The 17,640-nt window shown below is 40.1% G+C and overlaps 1 protein-coding gene across 1 annotated transcript in view; it reads right to left on the reverse strand.

The window, feature by feature from the left end:
- grik3 (glutamate ionotropic receptor kainate type subunit 3) overlaps window positions 1-17,640 on the reverse strand; it is a 58,136-nt gene that overhangs the window by 11,936 nt on the left and 28,560 nt on the right. The window contains exons 9-11 of the mRNA XM_065010309.1: window positions 10,732-10,955; window positions 6,591-6,709; window positions 823-1,040 (exon numbers count right to left, since the gene is read on the reverse strand). Coding sequence (XP_064866381.1) covers window positions 823-1,040; window positions 6,591-6,709; window positions 10,732-10,955 — 561 coding nt within the window. The remainder of the gene's footprint in view (window positions 1-822; window positions 1,041-6,590; window positions 6,710-10,731; window positions 10,956-17,640) is intronic.

Consider the following 17,640-nt stretch of genomic DNA (forward strand, 5'->3'; position numbering starts at 1 on the left):
AATATAAAGGAAATAGGGATGACGGAAATATCAAAAGAGAGAAGTCAACTAAAAATACATCCTCAATTATATTGTCAAGGCAGGGGAAACTACAACGATACTCTCTTTAGCAGAGGCACACATATTACAGAGAATATTTGAAAGTGTAAAACTGGGACAATCACCCTGGGTAAAATGATCTGTTATCGTTGCTATTTGTGTGCCATAAACATATGGACCTTCCCTTGTCCATAAAACATTTTCCATAGCACTGTGTCCAATATTTTCCTTTTCTTACACAAAAAAACAGCAAACCCTTACATGTTATTCAGCACCACTGTGACAGCATCTGAGGCGAAACTTAAAATAATAAAATAAAGCTGAGAACCCTGCAGGGCAAAAGCTGAAACTTTGGAATAAAAAATCATTATGGAGGATCACATCAAACAGCGTGGAGAAGTGGAGAACTTGCTTTTGCAGCGGGAATTAAGATCTAACTGGAAATAAAAATAAAATAAAAAACATATTTTGTGGAATATGATTATTTTATTTTATTGAGAAGCATACTGTATATAAAAAAGTACGGATCCAGCATCTTGTCTCAGTTCTTCATAAACACGTTTTATGAGAATATAACTGTGTGTACTCAGCGTGCTTCAATCAATGGGGCTGCATTCAAACTGCTTAAAATGACTGGAGAATTGAAATGAAGAGATTTAATTATGTTCTTTTCAGATAATGTTCCTGGCAGATTGTTTATTTAATACGAGTAATGAAATCAACATGAAACAAAAGCACAACTCAAAACCAAAGCAGACAGACCCCGTCTTCTAAGATACATACCTTGAAGAAAGACATGGTGGCTCCGTCTTTGACCACACCATACTCAATCTTGGTCTGCTTGGCGATGTCGTCGGCAGAGTCCACGGGTGACTCCATGCGCTCCACGGTGAGGAAGGCGGCCAGGTTGGCCGTGTAGGAGGAGATGATGATGAGGGTGAAGAACCACCAGATGCCTCCGATGATCCTGGTGGACAGGGCTTTGGGCATCAGCTCAGAGCCTGGATGGCAGACAGGGTGAGGGAGAACAACGGTCACCTTACAGATACACTATAGGTAATTGTTTAGTTCACATTTTGGCTTGAATTTTGCCTGCATGGTTCATATACATATTCTATGATATATGAGGTCATTTCCAGAGAATATTTCTGTCCATTTAGGGGACCCATTTTGACTCGAGGGTACCCCCAGAGGCAAACGTTTATTATAGCCTTTATAAGGGAGACGTTTGACATCACATATGCATCTTCTTTATATAAGACTGTTACAGAATATAACAAACACAATGGTTATATGGTTGCTTTTTCACATAAAAGGGATTCATGGAACATACACACTCTTGGTCTTACTCAAATTCTCAGATGGAAAACAACTAATGGGGCATATCTAAGTACCTGGCAGCCTTCCTAAGTTTGGAAGGCTGCCATTATATTTTAATTTAACTACAATTGGCTGATTATGAAGGAAGAGGCTCAGCACAACCTTTTGGGGGGCGATCCCAAACTCTAATGCCAGATACAGTAGGATTCCTGGATCAACACAAACCCCCAGTCTGGGTTGAGAGTTCATTTAAAAATAATGGTCATGTTCCAAGCTGACAATATTCCAGTTGTGTTTCATGCGCCATTCAATGGTTGTGTGCAAGTTATCGACTGCAGAGTCAGGTATCTGATTGCTATATCATATGATGAGGTTAGTTGCAATTTGAAACACCTATACATGCATTGTGAGATATCATAATCAGGTCACAATCAGGTTTATTGTCCTACAAGAGGAAAATCCTAGCACAGCTCACACATGAATGCGTACCTGCCCATAGAGGGAAGCTACATATAATTGTTCATTATAGTGATAACCCCTGGGATAAAACTCCCCCAGAGGGGCGCAATGCGACACTTAATTGACCGGTATCTCCCAAATGACTGGAGGAGATCAAAGCAGTGATGGAGTGGGTGGTCTGGGCCGGAGATCTGGCATGCATCTGCAATGTAGTCAGCCTGGAACGCAGCCTCTGATACCACCAAGCTTAACAGACAGAAATCTATTCTGGCGTTTTTGAAATAATAAACTGACACGTGTTAGCTTTTTCGCTGTAGCGTTTCATAAAGAAACCTGACACTAGGCCTGAGTCCAATTAAAATAATGTCACCAAGACAAAGAAGTCACATCTAAACGTGGATTCTGCTCTTTCTCTGCCTTTGAAATGTTCCACCTCCTTTGCCACAGCCGTGTGTTCTATATGCTTTCTTTTATTTGGGCTGTTGCATGCATTTTGAGATTACAATGTGTCTGTTTTGTATTCTTCTTTGCATGATTTTTAATTGTGTAGATCAGTGTCTTATAAAGAATGTATGCATAACATACATCCATTTCTGACAACTTACATTTGACAGGTTGAAAATGTGTTATCAGTCTCAGGACATAAATGTTCAATTACTTAGGTTGGCCAGACTGCCTCCCACAGCATTTAGTATGACATTGGGAGGTCCTCCGTCAGATAAATTCCCATATATCTTTTTTACAATTGCTTTTTGACTCACGGCTAAAGATACTTTATTTTCTGTCCCTGTCGACGCCTAAAACAACCTCTCCACCAGAGGTTGTGTTCAGTGCCCTCCACTACTTTACTGAGAAGATTTATGAGGGCAATTTTGAAGAGTAACCACCCCACTGAGAGGAGGTAAAGTGGTCAGCTTTTTAACCTTCCTTACCCAATTTGATTGGATTTGTCCTTTGCGATTTGACATCCTTTACACGGTGGCTAAACAAGGCCAGTACAGTAACACTCCAAGGTAAGAACTATCACTTAAGAATAGGAGGACACCCAGCTCAGCAGTCAGACTGGTAAGGAACTGGAACTGGTAGCCCAATTGGATTCCAGGCCGTAAAATGCTGTTGTCAGCTGGAGCGCACGGCACCTAGAACACTCTAATAAATACAACAATAGTGCCGCCGGAGGAAATAAAACCTTGTCAATGCATTATACATCTCCTCGAAGAAGAACTTCATGTCTTCCAAGCCAAATAAGTACACATGTCCTTTCAGGGCAGAAGACAATGACGCAGTTCCAGTCAACAAAGCAACACAATCTCAGTGACTGCAGGGCTGCTGCAGCTAGAATGGCCTAGGTGCTGACATCATAGTTTCAAGTAGTCATGTCATGTGAAAGGCCTTGCAAAACACGATGGCAAAAAAAATCCAATCCAAAGTATGTTACAGGATGGGGGATGTGACTCTAAATACACACTACGGCAAAATGGCAATGTTATTGAGAAAGGTATTAGGCCCAGGGATGCTGAATGAATGAAGGACATTCTATTTTTGTGCCAAAGCACCCAGTTGGCAACCCATCCCTTTTGGGATTCGTTGACACAAACACACATTACAATCATTTGCTGTGATCATTCTGTGATAATTATTGATGCTTGCAATATTGCATACAGTGGTAACATTTGCCGTGATCCACCTGTGTGAAATTCATGCGTTCACAGTACCCCCTATCAACCATAGTACAATATTCGACTTGCAAAAAGCATTCATAACTACTCATGGCTCCTTATAACAGCATTGACAAAAGCACACATGCTTAAGATAGATTCACAATGCATTACACAGAAGTGTCTGATGAAAAAAGTAAACTCCTTGCCCCATCTGAAAAAGGACAATCAGAGCCTTTCTGGGAGTTATATTGTCTGTGGATTTAGAAGCACTGAGTACTATTAAATGCAATGCCCTGGCTATCTCCCCATATTATTTTCCCCACAACCAAAGCTTCAACTTAACATCGGGGAGGCACCTCTTCCCGTGAGAATCATTACCTGCACTTAACATTCTCTCCTTTAGCGGCCTCATCACATAAAAACACGTTCTCTACGCCAGAGGCTGTTAGAGCTTGTTAATCTCTTTTTAAATACTGAATGTCATATAAACTAAAAATGTTTTCCAAGTTGAGAAACTCTCTTCTCCTTATCGGATTAAAGATTACACAGATAAGGTCAAAACAATGCCCCGTGACTATAAATGCAATATTTTGTACAGCTTATGTTACTTGCACATTTTGCGTATCAATATAGCAACTTATATTCATGTTTCAGCCGTTTTGCAACACCCATCAGACACTATGTTTGCCATGAGAAAAGCCTCACACGGCCCAGAGCGCACCTCTTTTGACGCATGCAAGGTGTGCTTTTACACCTCTCCATTTTGTGTGTTCTTGTTTTGTAGGACACCTCACCTCCCACAGACAAGCTGGCAGGATTTTGTTTTATTAGGCTGTTCTTCCTCTTCCAAACATGTCAATGAAATGGCTTCCTCCTCAGCGGCTGTTAGGTGAGTTTGGCAGCAGAGCATAAGGTGTCTGGTTTGTATAACAAAATGCACCCTTTGGATACATACTTGGACCATTTGAATCAGGGCAGAACACATAGAGCTTTTTGCATCTTCCATTAGCACTTATTGTATTCTTTCCAGCATGGAATTAAATAAAGTATATTTCTCTGCCTCCTTGGTTTTTCTTTTTTTTACGGTTTGAGTGTGAGCACCTGCTGGACTCCATGGTCCTTTTTCTCTCTCACGCACCGGTCACCATTCCCCTTAGCCTGAGCACAGACCCTCAAACTTCTTTGCTACAAACAGGTAATCTGGCATTTTCCTGAAATGCCAGATGGCCAGTCCGCACCTGGCTACAGAACACATAGGTGCCACAATTACTCAATACTAGACTGTAGATAAATGTGCGCAGGCAGCACATGGTGCTCCAGGGTGAAGACTGTTATTTCTGCATTGATAAATGACATGACCAATCGATTAGATCATATTATAAAGGTTTGTTATAAGGAACTGGATTTTTTTTAAACGCATTTTGTGTGGGTATGTCTTCCAGAGAATCAATGTTTGACCTACTTTTTTAGTTAACTGCAAATGATGCAGGTTATTTCTTTTTTTTTCACTTTCACTGAGTTGGATTGGGAAAAGGTAACATGTTTAAAGAGTAATTGTAACCTGTTAACGTAATTGTTCGAAGCGATTCCAGACCACATTAGCACTATGATCTTAAAGGGATAGTTCACCCAAATTACAAAGGTAGATATCCTTTTGGTTTTGTTAACCTTGCTACTGTCACCAAATGCATTTTTTTCTTCACTTGTGTCCAAAGAACAAAGCAAGTCAATATCCCAGATGAAATCATTTTCCGTGTTTGATGTCCCAAATCATTTTAAAGTAACTGTATAGACTCTTAGACCATTTTGCTGTATCAGGTAAAATATCCTGTTGTATGGTATGTAATCTGGGGGAACAACATTAACTTGCTTAGAGGAGGACAGTATTCAAAGGAACAATATTCTTTACCAACACAGGTGGTTTAAGTTTTAAGTTCAAGATTCAAGTGGTTGACCTACCATTCCAATGACAAAGGACTATCAATCCTGTTCAAAGATGAATCACCAACTTCCTGTTTTGCTCGTTCCTCTCCTCCCTTGCATATTGTACTGTTAGACTCCTAGCCTCCACTCACAATGCAAATAGTCAGAGATTACCATGCAGCTACGCGGGAGAGCTGCCGAGGAGTACAGCATTTGTGCTTAATGGATTGTTGCATTTGCGCTCCTTACCGGCAGAGATCCACCGTCGAGCCTCCCTAATTTGTCTTGTTACATTGAGGTTAAACATTTTATTAGTAGCTCTTTTTTTAAATCCTCGGCTGACTTCATTATGTCAAAGCATTTATGGGGCTCCATTTGCTTACGAATGTCTTTAAGGGTGGACGAGGCGACCGCATTAGCGTGGTGTCGCCGTAATATCCTTCCCCTAACCTTCCTCAGATTTGTGTAAGCTTACACAGAAGGTGGGATAATTCAAATAGGTACTTTGGGGGTTGGGAAAAGACTAAAGTTAACTGTCTTTCTCTGGCATAAGAAAGATGCTGAGAATTGACATATTTTAATATTATGAAATTATGCATAAAGGACAATTACATTACACTACTCCAGCATCATAAACGGCCCAAGTGGCATTTTACAAAAATGTCATTTGTACCGAGAGCTGAGCTGTGTGTCGGACATAGATTTCGACAATGGGTCTTTGGTACGAGCACTCGGGGAAACACAACAATATAAACATCAACCTTGTGGCCATAGCAACGCCAGCGAGGAGTGACAGCTGGCATTTGTCAGACACGTTCTCCAACTTACCCTTTCGTCCCAAAACATAAACAGCTGTGTTATGGGGGAAACAAATGCTACCGTGTTTTCTGTCTTTACCTGCCACATTCTGACAGGTGTCTGACACCTACTGTCTCTCACCACTCCTGTTTCTACGAGCAGGCAGGGAGGTGACAACAGCTTTCTTTTGTAATGTACGTCTGAGCTCCAGTTGTTCCTGACGGGCAAGTGTCTTCTAAAACAGTCTCGAACATGGAAATGAGGTAGCTTGTCAGTTAAAGAGGTGGAGAGAGGGAGGGAGGGGGAGGGCGGCTGCGCAGAGGAAGGGAGTGGAGGGGGGACTGTTGCTTTTGACATGTGAAAGAAGGAACAAGCTAGGCTATACCATACCTTGCTGCATGAGGGAGCCCACACCGAACCAGAAGCTGTTAAGGAGTGTGAAGTTGTTCTCCACCACATCGGATCCGGGATTGCAGGGATGGGCGTCGTACCATTCGTACGGACTGAACCTACAGGGAGACAGGTGGAGAAGGATATCAGGAACAAAGGCTCCAGTGTACCACAATTTCGGCATAATAGTGTATTGTTACTGTGGGGCTCAGTTAACCCTGACGAGGCATGGGGAAAGAGATAATGTGCATTAGAATTCAATCCCTTTCTCACCAACATCAATATCAATATAGAAATAATGGGTACTCATGTAGCCCGCTATACAGAGAAAAATGAGTTCAAAGGAAAACTATGGCTCAAAACAGTTTAATAATCAATGATATAACTGTGTTCATACTGTAATATGGGGATGGGGGGTAATATAGGGACTTACACAGATCTGATATATTGCTCCCAAGTTTCCCATGTATTATGCATGGGTATACCTATCTTTGTTTCATTTCATACTCTTGGCCAGTAATCCTGTGGCTTTTGGGGTGAACCATAGTAATGCATCTCAAATTGGTTCTAATAAGACCGGAACAGAAGCTGTGCTTAATAATACATTCTAGTTCTCTGCATCGAAGGCCTCTCTGCTGGATAGAGCACTCCTGATGTGTCCTTGAGCCGAGCACTTAACCTGAATTTCGCCTGACAAAACCACCCATGAAGCGTTAGCCTACAGTGTCCCTAAAGATCTGTGCAACTGTGGGCACAAATTACGGGGTGCAAAAGGAGACACATTTTTTTTTACCCACCATACATACAAAAGTCAAGCTGTAGAGATGTCCACTTTTATTGTTTTCAGTAACTTGATTGTTAGCGGTGCATTTGTCAGTTGTGTTGACGTGCTCTTATGTGTCCTTGACGATAGCTGTCTGTCAACCCTGTTCAAATCAAAAAGTTTGCCGTACCCTTATATATCTCTGTAGATATCTCGCTGTGCTCAAAGGTAGCTAACTGTATACAAAAATAACACTTTCAGGACGACAGATATTGAAATGTCAATTTGGGATAGAACGAGGCAGGCAACGCTGAAAATGTAGTAGTATAAAACCTGCGAAGCCCATGGTTCCACGTACTCTGCCATTTAGTGTAACATCTTCTCAAAGTGCTCCACACCATAAATCCTTTAATGTACATGAAACAGTCTCTTTTAAAGGCAGCTGGAGAGATAAAACATGCTAAATGTCAGTGCTTTCCCTTCCTGAAATTAATTTTGAAAATATTTTCAAATACGATCTGATTTATTCAGGGTGTTTTGCTGTCAGGGGAGAGGAGAAGAAGAGGAGGCTTAGATCCTTCGAAGCCAGATAGAAGCAGCATATTTTAAGAAGAGATGCTATCTACTGGCTTTCATGAACGTTAGCCAATGAGTGGAGAAAATAAGGTAACTCTTTATTTGGAAAGTCTATAGAGCATCTACGAATGGACTATCAGTAACATTTCAAACTTCATATCTACTAACCCTAGCACTAACCGTAATCTTAACCCTTACCCTTATTCTGAACCTAACCCTAACCGTAACCGTATCAAGCAGTTGCTATCAACAGATAGTTTGTTGATAGTATGATGCTCTACAGATAGACTATCCGGATTATCCAAATCAAGTATGACCGAAAATGGTCCCGAAAATAGTCTATTCAAAAAGAAGAGAATAAATCAAGACCTTTAAGTTAGAAGTCAAACGCTAATAACATTTCTAAGTGAGAATCATTTATATATAGTGTCAATAAAGTGTCTTCCAAAACATTTGTTCATTTAATGGAATACATAGCTCAGGAGCTTGGTTTGCATCTCCATGTTCCTCCATTTAATGGGGAAGGTGTTTAAAGATGGCGGCGTCCATACACTAAATACAAATGAGTTGTTTACCAAATTCGCTATATTGTACATTGCTCTATGTTACAATTATTTTGTATCGTGATTAGCACAGTATGTACAGTATACATGAACACAATTTAAGCAGACAATTTGAAAAACCCCAAAAAGTAGATTGTGCTGATTTATTGGCGCATTGAACCATGTCACGCACTGTAGTTTGAAAACTCAATGGATAGTGGTAAAACCATGACGTCATATCTGAATTCCGAAATCTTTATGCACCTTCGCCATTAGTGTGTTTTTCATTAAATCTGGTCACACTCGAATGATTGCAAAAATCCTGAAAAAAAAATCTGTCCTCTAAATAGTATGAATGAGAATCAGAAAGCAAACCCTCGCCTCTCCCTCATTCTAGACAGACATAGCAGAAGCACCTGAAGCGGTAACTCAAAGAAATTGAAACTTGACCAGTGTGTTGCTATTTGAAAAGATAAGAATGACTGGGGGAAAAACTCCATTATTACACTCTTTCTAGAGAGTAAGTTCTTACATTGGCATGGTATAGAAGTCGTATTTTTGTCATCTGTATTCCACTGCCAATTTTTATCTTATAGAATTTCAAAGATACATTTTCCAGGTCCTGGACAGTGTAATGCAGCATTGAAGCTTGTGATGATTTCTACCCCCCTAGTTACATCCTTAAAGTGATGCCAGGTTATAAGAGCACTGATAAGGCAAGTGCAAATACCGGGCACTGCTCAATGTTTTCTCTCTATCGTACTTAGAAAATGGTTGCTTGTGATTTATTTTCTGGTTTCATACTTCTGTAAGCACTCAAGTAGATTTCCCATATTGTTGACCTACGGTCATGGACTCCATGATGGCTGTGGAAAAACACAAGGCTTTAGCGCTTTCATAGTTCTCGTGGGTGCATGCTCAGTGACAATGATCATGATTGTCCAGAAAAGCTTTTGACTTCAAATTTGTCTGAATTGTTTTAAACTATAGACTATCAGTACAGTATGTGTCTACCTGATATTGAACACATACATTTGCCTCTTTCGTCAAAGCGTTCTGGTTCTTCCAACATCTCAAGCACCCATACATCAAACTGCTATTTGAGCCTTCTTTTGGCTCTAAGCACTTCTGCTCGCTTTCTATGCAGGTCTCCAAAGAATGATGCAACAATCAGAGATGATTTTCTACTTGTACTTACAAAAATAGGGTGCTAAAATGAGCTTGTGAGCTTGTCTCAAGACATAATGGGAGAGGGTTGAGGAGCACAGCTGGCTCCTCTCAGAACCCCAAGCCCCTTCAAAAGAAGTTCCTCAAGCACCACTCCGCATTTGGAGGCACCAGGAAGTGGTGAGAAGCAGTGACAATGACCACAGAAGGCGAGCAGGATGCCTGCAAGTGGCACATGGGTTCTTTTCTTTCTCTCTTATGTAAATAATTCCATAGAAGGTCTCAGGAACACATTTGTAACACATAGGGAAATAGTGAAAAAATCAGATACCCTGATCTCAATCAATACTAATTTCAACTTTCAATGATTTGTGGGGAATGTGGAAAAGATAACAAGCACAGGTAAATGTCATGAGACATTTTTTATTTTTATTATCAAATTTCTTTCTCCAGGTATCGGCAGGTATTTATTTTTATACATTTGAAAGACGAAAGTTGTTCGAAGAAGCATTACAACTGCAGATAAATTATACAGGAAATGCTTTGAATTGGAGAGTATAACTTCGCTGGTGGTTTGCTACTCTCATCTCTTTCTTCCACTGCTGGGCTCCACAGAGAGCCCACGCTGACATAACTGCCTTGATCACTACCCACCAGCTCACACAAAATGTAGGACTTGTACCAATTGAACATGGACCTACCGCTGAGCCGAGACCTTCTCTTACCCCCAACTGATGGAATCACTTGAGACCATCATTGACTGGCTCAGTTCTGCAGAGATTCAGATTGGCCAGCCTCAATTTGTGCACTATATCCTTCCAGATAAAACATTTCCACATCGCTGCAACAATACACAGTTGGGGGCATTAAAACGTTAGGTTGCGCCTTGGTTTTGGCATGTTCAACATGGTGCTCCCCTAGTGAGAGACAGTGTTGTCACAAATAATTGTTTAACTAACTTTTTTTTGTGCCTGCAACTTAGCCCTACAAGTAGAATAAACAAAAATATATCACTCAATAAAATTCAATGAACACAAACACACACACACAGACAGGCAGAACATGAAGTAGCCAAGAAAAGTCTGGGACTCACCTGGCGATAACGAAGAGAACACAGCTTACGCCTAGGTAGGCCAGCAGGATGTAGACCCAGATGTCAGGGGTCATGGGGTTGAGGAAGGAGAAGAAACCATTGTTGGTGGTGTTGGGCTTGCGGTACAGGATGCTGATGCCCATGCTCATGAAGGGCTTTGAGAAGTCCACAACCTTCTCACGCAGGTAGGTAATGGTAAGAGGGGCCACAGCCAAGTCGGCTCTCTGTAGGGGAGACAAGAGAAGGGACGATCAGTCAAACGATGAGACCCTTTCACTAGCTTTATTACCTTTGTTACGGCAAAGCCATAAGACAGTTAATTAAATGGTTACTCTGATTGTCTGCTTTCACCCCCTACCTACAGTAGATGTACATAGCGTTTCAATGAATCACCTAACCAAACCGACATGTACATATTACCTCAATCAATCACCCAACTACCTCGTACTCCAGTACACTGACTCGGTACCGGTAATCCTTGTACGTAGCCTGTATATAGACTCATTATTGTTATTTTAGTGTTATTTTATTTGTATCTATTTGTTAATTTTCTTACTTTTTAACTGCATTATTGGGAAAGGACTCGTAAGTAAGCTTTTCACCGTAAAGTCTACACTTATTGTATTGATTTGATTTGAGCTTCTTTTGCTGGTACTTTCATATGTTCTTCAGGTATCTTTGAAAATCATAGATCTGCATGAACCATTGTTGTTACACCAAAAAGGTACATGAAACTTGAAAACCAGTTTGAGGAAAAATTAAGTACATTACATTGGTAGTTTCATAACAAATATGAAGTCCTGTAACATATGACATCATTTCATAAAATCAAAGTTCTATTGAACTTCACATCAAAGTAATTTTGCAGAGATCACAGGTTGCCCCCTCCCTCCAATTATTCGCCAATCAATTTTTTACATAAGAAATGACGAACACCTGCTCTAATGAATCACAAGAAACAAGGGCCATTCCCACATGCCTTCCCACCAGCTTCTCCCCAAGCCTCCACTATCTGGAGCCTGGTGCCTTCTGATTAGGCTAATATAGCGCTCTGAGATTCTGCCCTGGCAGGGTCTGAAGGTGAACGTTGCGGCCCATGATTTTGCGTCTGGCTGCATATTCAGAAGGTTACCATTTACATTGCCTCCCCCCACACCTCAAACACGTCAGGGTTGGACAGGAGATTAATGAAACCAGATGCTTGGTTCACGCTTGGATAGCTCCCTTCCTCTGAAACTAAGGAAACGCACAAAGGGGTTTGGGCCAATCTCTTTTTCTTCCTTTTTGAGTGGTGGCATAGCAACAAAGCTCAGTGTGGTAGCACCAGAACCTCCCTGATGGAGGTCAGTTAAATGAGGTATTGGTGTGTACATTGGAAAGTGTGGAGGATGTCTAGTCCTGCAGATCATATGAAGGTCGGAATTACCAGAACCCTGCTCCCTGTAAGCTCAGAAGCATTCCAAGAAAGTGCTCAAAAGTATTCCAAGAAACAAATGTAGTTGATTTGTACCTCCCAACACTTTTATTCGCCCCCCCCTCCCCTCCAAATGTGTAATTTGTAATGTATGGACAATGCATTTCATCAACCCCCTTCATTTCTTAGCTTAGCTGACATTACAATGTAGAGCAATAACCTCTAAAATGAGAAAAAAAAATGATTTTTTGATGTTAAGAAAGTAACTCATGGACATTTTTTTTGCTGTCGCTACAACATAGTTCAGTCACTCCCCCCTTCCAAAAAAATGACTAATTACTACTCTAACATTCAGAGCAGTCAATGGGGGTCAGTATAAGAAAATAGTCGAAGTCGTGTGTGACCGTTTGGATTATACCTGTGCCTGTAGCTAACACTGTGGTGGCTAAACACAAGAAAGCCTAACAAAGAGAGACAGTGTGGGCACAGCCAATCTGTCATGTGGTGCAATCCACTGTGCCCTCATTAAACATTTACGTTTACAACACACACCCGCTTCTTCTGTTCTCTGCCGTCGACCTCCGCTTTTCAAGCTAGCTGCCACTCAACCGGAAGACCGAGCAGCAGGTGATCCCAGCCATCCCTATGGTGGACTAATATATACGCTGCATGGCTATTTTCTGCTTAGACACGTATTGCGGAGCACACGCGTGATAACCTAATAGTACCCTGCTGAGTGCCACATGGCTCTGTGTTATCTGTGGGCGCGCAGATGGTATTGTAAGCTTAGAGCTGTGCCACCTCCATACTGCCACACCTGATAACATTCTGTAGGATTCATACAATTACACCAACACTACCGGTCAAAAATTTAGAACACCTACTCATTCAAGGTTTATTTTTTATTTTTTACTATTTTCTACATTGTAGAATAATAGTGAAGACATCACAACTATGAAATCATATAGTAACCAAAAACGTGTTAAACAAATATATATTTTATATTTGAGATGCTTCAAATATCCACTCTTTGCCTTAATGACAGCTTTTCAAACTCTTGGCATTCTCTCAACCAGCTTCACCTGGAGTTCACACATATGCTGAGCACTTGTTGGCTTCTTTTCCTTCACTCTGTGGTCCGACTCATCCCAAACCATCTCAATTTGGTTGAGGTCGGGGGACTGTGGAGGCCAGGCCCCACTAATCCCAAACCAGATGGGATGGCGTATCGCTGCATAATTCTGCGGTAGCCATGCTGGTTAAGTGTACCTTGAATTCTAAATCAATCACAGACAGTGTCACCAGAAATGTACCCCCCACACCATTACACCACCACCTCCATGCTTTACGTTGGGAAATACACATGCAGAGATCATCCGTTCACATCTCACAAAGACACGGCGGGCACTTGGAACCAAAAATCTCAAATTTGGACTCCAGACCAAAAGACAAATTTCCACCGTTCTAATGTCTATTGCTTGTGTTTCTTGACCCAAGCAAGTCTCTTCTTAATTACTGGTTTCTTCGCAGCAATTCGACCATGATTCACACAGTCTCCCCTGAACAGTTGATGTTGCTTGAACTCTGTGAAGCATTTATTTGGACTGCAATTTCTGAGGCTGGTAACTCAAATGAACTTATCCTCTGCAGCAGAGGCAACTCTGGCAGACTAATATAATGTGATGCCTAAGACACATTTTTACTTTCAGTCATTAGTGGCCATTAGAATCTATGTTCCTTCTTCCTTTATTTGTCGGAATAAAACAGGATATAATGAGGACTACATGAAATATGTCTTGCATGTAATGGACATTAAAAAAGGGACTGATCTTGCGATATATTTAGGTTGTTTGCTCTTCTTTTCTTTTTTTTCTTTTTTTTTCTTTTTTTTTTACAAACAATTGAATCCAATGAACTGAGCAGGCTGGGCTGATATGCTTATAGCCTTGCAAGGACTTTCAAATATGAGCATGCATGTATAAGATTGTGCTGTTATTATTGTTACAATTTATTTTTTTCTGACTGTATTCCATGTTATTTGGTTAGGCATCCTCATAGATAATGATATTTCCCTCTGGCCAATGCCGATCGGCGGCCAAGGGTTTGCCTTAGGACGCAAAGGTGCGTCATGAGTCAGGGAGATGGTCTGATGGTCATAGTGACAACAGACCTAGATATGGGGGGGGGAGGTTTTAGTGGGTGGAATATTAGGACAATTGGAGGTTTACAAAGTTGCAGCTACAGTATATTTAACAGTGGAAATTATTATGGCACCACTATATGGACACTTAAGCATCATGGTGCTTTATAATGGTAAGGTTACAAACATTGGTTGTGGTAAGTATAATTTAAACTTGGGTATCATTATGGTAAGTGGGGAAATAAGTATAGCAATTTATAATTGTAATGGCTTATCAGATCATAAAAAAAGAAGATCAATTTTTACATGGCTAAAAGAGAAAGAATATAATATCTATTGTTTTACAGGAAACTCATTCTACAAATATAGATGAGGTTGGGTGGAAAAAGGACTGGGAGGGAGAAATATATTTGTGTCATGGTCAAAGAATCTCAAAAGGGGTGATTATACTAATTAACCTGTTGTGACTAGGCGGCAGTATTTTCATTTTTGGAAAAATAACGTTTCCGTAGTAAACGGGATGTTTTGTCAGGACAAGATGCTAGAATATGCATATAATTGACAGCTTAGGATAGAAAACGGTAAAAATATCCGGAAGTGCCTCATGTTTTGAAAGTGCTGCGTTCCAATGCGTCCCTATTGAGCAGTGAATGGGCTATCAACCAGATTACTCTTTCTCCGTATTCCCGAAGGTGTCTACAGCATTGTGACGTAGTTATGTTGAAGAATACCCGTAAGCGGCTACATTGCGCAAGCACCTGATGGCTCCCAGAGAGATTCTCGCGTAAAATACAGAGGTAGCCATTATTCCAATCGGTCCTACTGAAAAACGAAATGTCCCGGCGGATATATTATCGAATAGATATTTGAAAAACACCTTGAGGATTGATTATAAACAACGTTTGCCATGTTTCTGTCGATATTATGGAGCTAATTTGGAATATTTTTCGGCGTTTTCGTGATTGCAATTTCCGGGCGATTTCTCAGCCAAACGTGAAGAACAAACGGAGCTATTTTGCCTACAAAAATAATATTTTGGGAAAAAAGGAACATTTGCTATCTAACTTGGAGTTTCGTGAGTGAAAACATCTGAAGCTCATCAAAGGTAAACAATTTAATTTGATTGCTTTTCTGATTTCCGTGACCAAGTTACCTGCTGCTAGCTGGACAAAATGCTATGCTAGGCTATCGATAAACTTACACAAATGCTTGTCTAGCTTTGGCTGTAAAGCATATTTTGAAAAGCTGAGATGACAGGGTGATTAACAAAAGGCTAAGCTGTGTCTCAATATATTTCATTTGTGATTTTCATGAATAGGAATATTTTCTAGGAATATTTATGTCCGTTGCGTTATGCTAATTAGTGTCAGATGATGACAACGATCCCGTTCACGGGATGGGAGTTACAACAGGTAATACACATTTTTATCCGATTGTGCAAACTGTGCAAACAGATCCGCAAGGAAGATGGATAATTAAAAAAATACTATTGGACCATCTTGCTAATTAATCTATATGGGCCAAATAATAATGATCCACACTTTTTTGAAAATATATATAATAATGTATTGAGCTCACAAGCAACGAAATAATCTATCGTAAAGGAAATCATTCTATTAACTATCGCACTTAAGGAGATTATGAAGATCATGGATACATTAGAATTAGTGGATATATGGAGATTGAAAAATCCTGACCTAGTGAAATATACATGGAGGCTAATCAAGCTAGCCGTCTTGATTACTTCCTATTCTTGCTCTTGCTGGCATCAAACATTTTTAAAATGATTAATAGGAGACTGAATGCGATCAGACCACCATCTAATTGGCCTCCATATAACTCTTACAGAATATCCACATGGTCTGGGATATTGAAAATGTAATCAAAGCCTATTGGATGACAATTTGTTAATATAAGACAAAATAATTCATAATTTACTTTTTGTACAACATAGGTACAGCAGATCCCCTTATTGAATGGGACACTTTCAAATGTACTTTTAGAGGCCATTCAATAAAATACTCATCATTAAAACAAAAATAGTTTAGGTCAAAAGAGATTAGACTAATAAAGGAAATATAGGGAGTAACAGCGCAGGTAGATGGTAATAGAAACTGTACTATAGAGGCACAAAATAGGTTAGAGGAAAACAAAAAGAAATGGAGGTACTTATTCAACTTCGTAACATTAAACATTCTTGAAAATGCAAGTGTCTTACACCCTTCAAAAGATTAGAATCTTGGTAATCAAACTCTGTTTTACAATTTAAAATAGCTATTACAGAGAACAAATCCCATGCTTTCGTTAGAGAAGAGCAATCAACAACAGAAACATTTTCCGCCATGACAGTTTTTACACATTCACATCTGAAGGTAAAATTATGACTTACATTCTGATATCTTGCTCTTATTTCTCTTCCTGAGGGTCCCGGTGATCAAATGAAGTGTTGTTTTCTTTGATAAGAAACATTTTGTAAACCGTTTGTGCCGTGAATTCCATCTCTATCGTTTTTTTACGGAGCATTCGACGTGATTACACACCGTAAACAATCATGGTTGGTTTCAGTGCATTCCTCTGGATGTTTGCAACACAGCCAAACATCATTGGTTTTTTTGCTGGGAGTATTGAACGAAGTGAACTGATTTGAAGACAACGAGCAATGACTACCTTACGCAACAATAATTTTAGCGAAGCTTCATTGATTGACTATATTTCTGCCCAATGACCACTGATCTTCTTGAAATCTAGCTGGGTAGATAGCCAATGAGCTGAGATAAATGCCAGTATGTAATGGTTTTGGGTTGGACCACCTTTCCTTGTTTGTAATCGAATGCGCAAGGAACTCCATTCTCGCCTCGATGATCAGAGGAGTCGCTGTAAGGCTTTTTACGCGCAGCAGTATTTCGGAAAGTTGTATTTTCAACGATTTCATTGAAGATATCATGGCGAATAAATCAGGAAAAGCGAAGTCAAAGTCTAAAGTGAAAGTGAAAAAGTGAAAGTGAGATCATTTTGTTTGAGGAATCTTGGAGTGTTATGATTCAAACGAACTTAGGAGCTAGACAGGACGTACTTCTGGATGGGTAAGTGCTAATGCCGTTTTATGAAATATAAAAATATATATATATTTTTTTTTTTTGCAATGAAATGTGTGGTTTGTGTGTGTGTGTGTGTGTGTGGTGTGTGTGTGTGTTGGTTTGTTTGTGTGTGTGTGTGTATATATATATTTTTTTTTCTTCCCCATGTCAGATTATATTTTCCATTTTTTTATTCAAATGGAATGGAGTAGAACAGCAAACACACACATGCCCACTGCGCCTGCTACTCCTCTCCATCTCCATATGAAATAGCCATT

This window comes from Oncorhynchus nerka, linkage group LG3 (assembly GCF_034236695.1).
Source record: "Oncorhynchus nerka isolate Pitt River linkage group LG3, Oner_Uvic_2.0, whole genome shotgun sequence".
In the NCBI taxonomy this organism is placed as follows: domain Eukaryota; kingdom Metazoa; phylum Chordata; class Actinopteri; order Salmoniformes; family Salmonidae; genus Oncorhynchus; species Oncorhynchus nerka.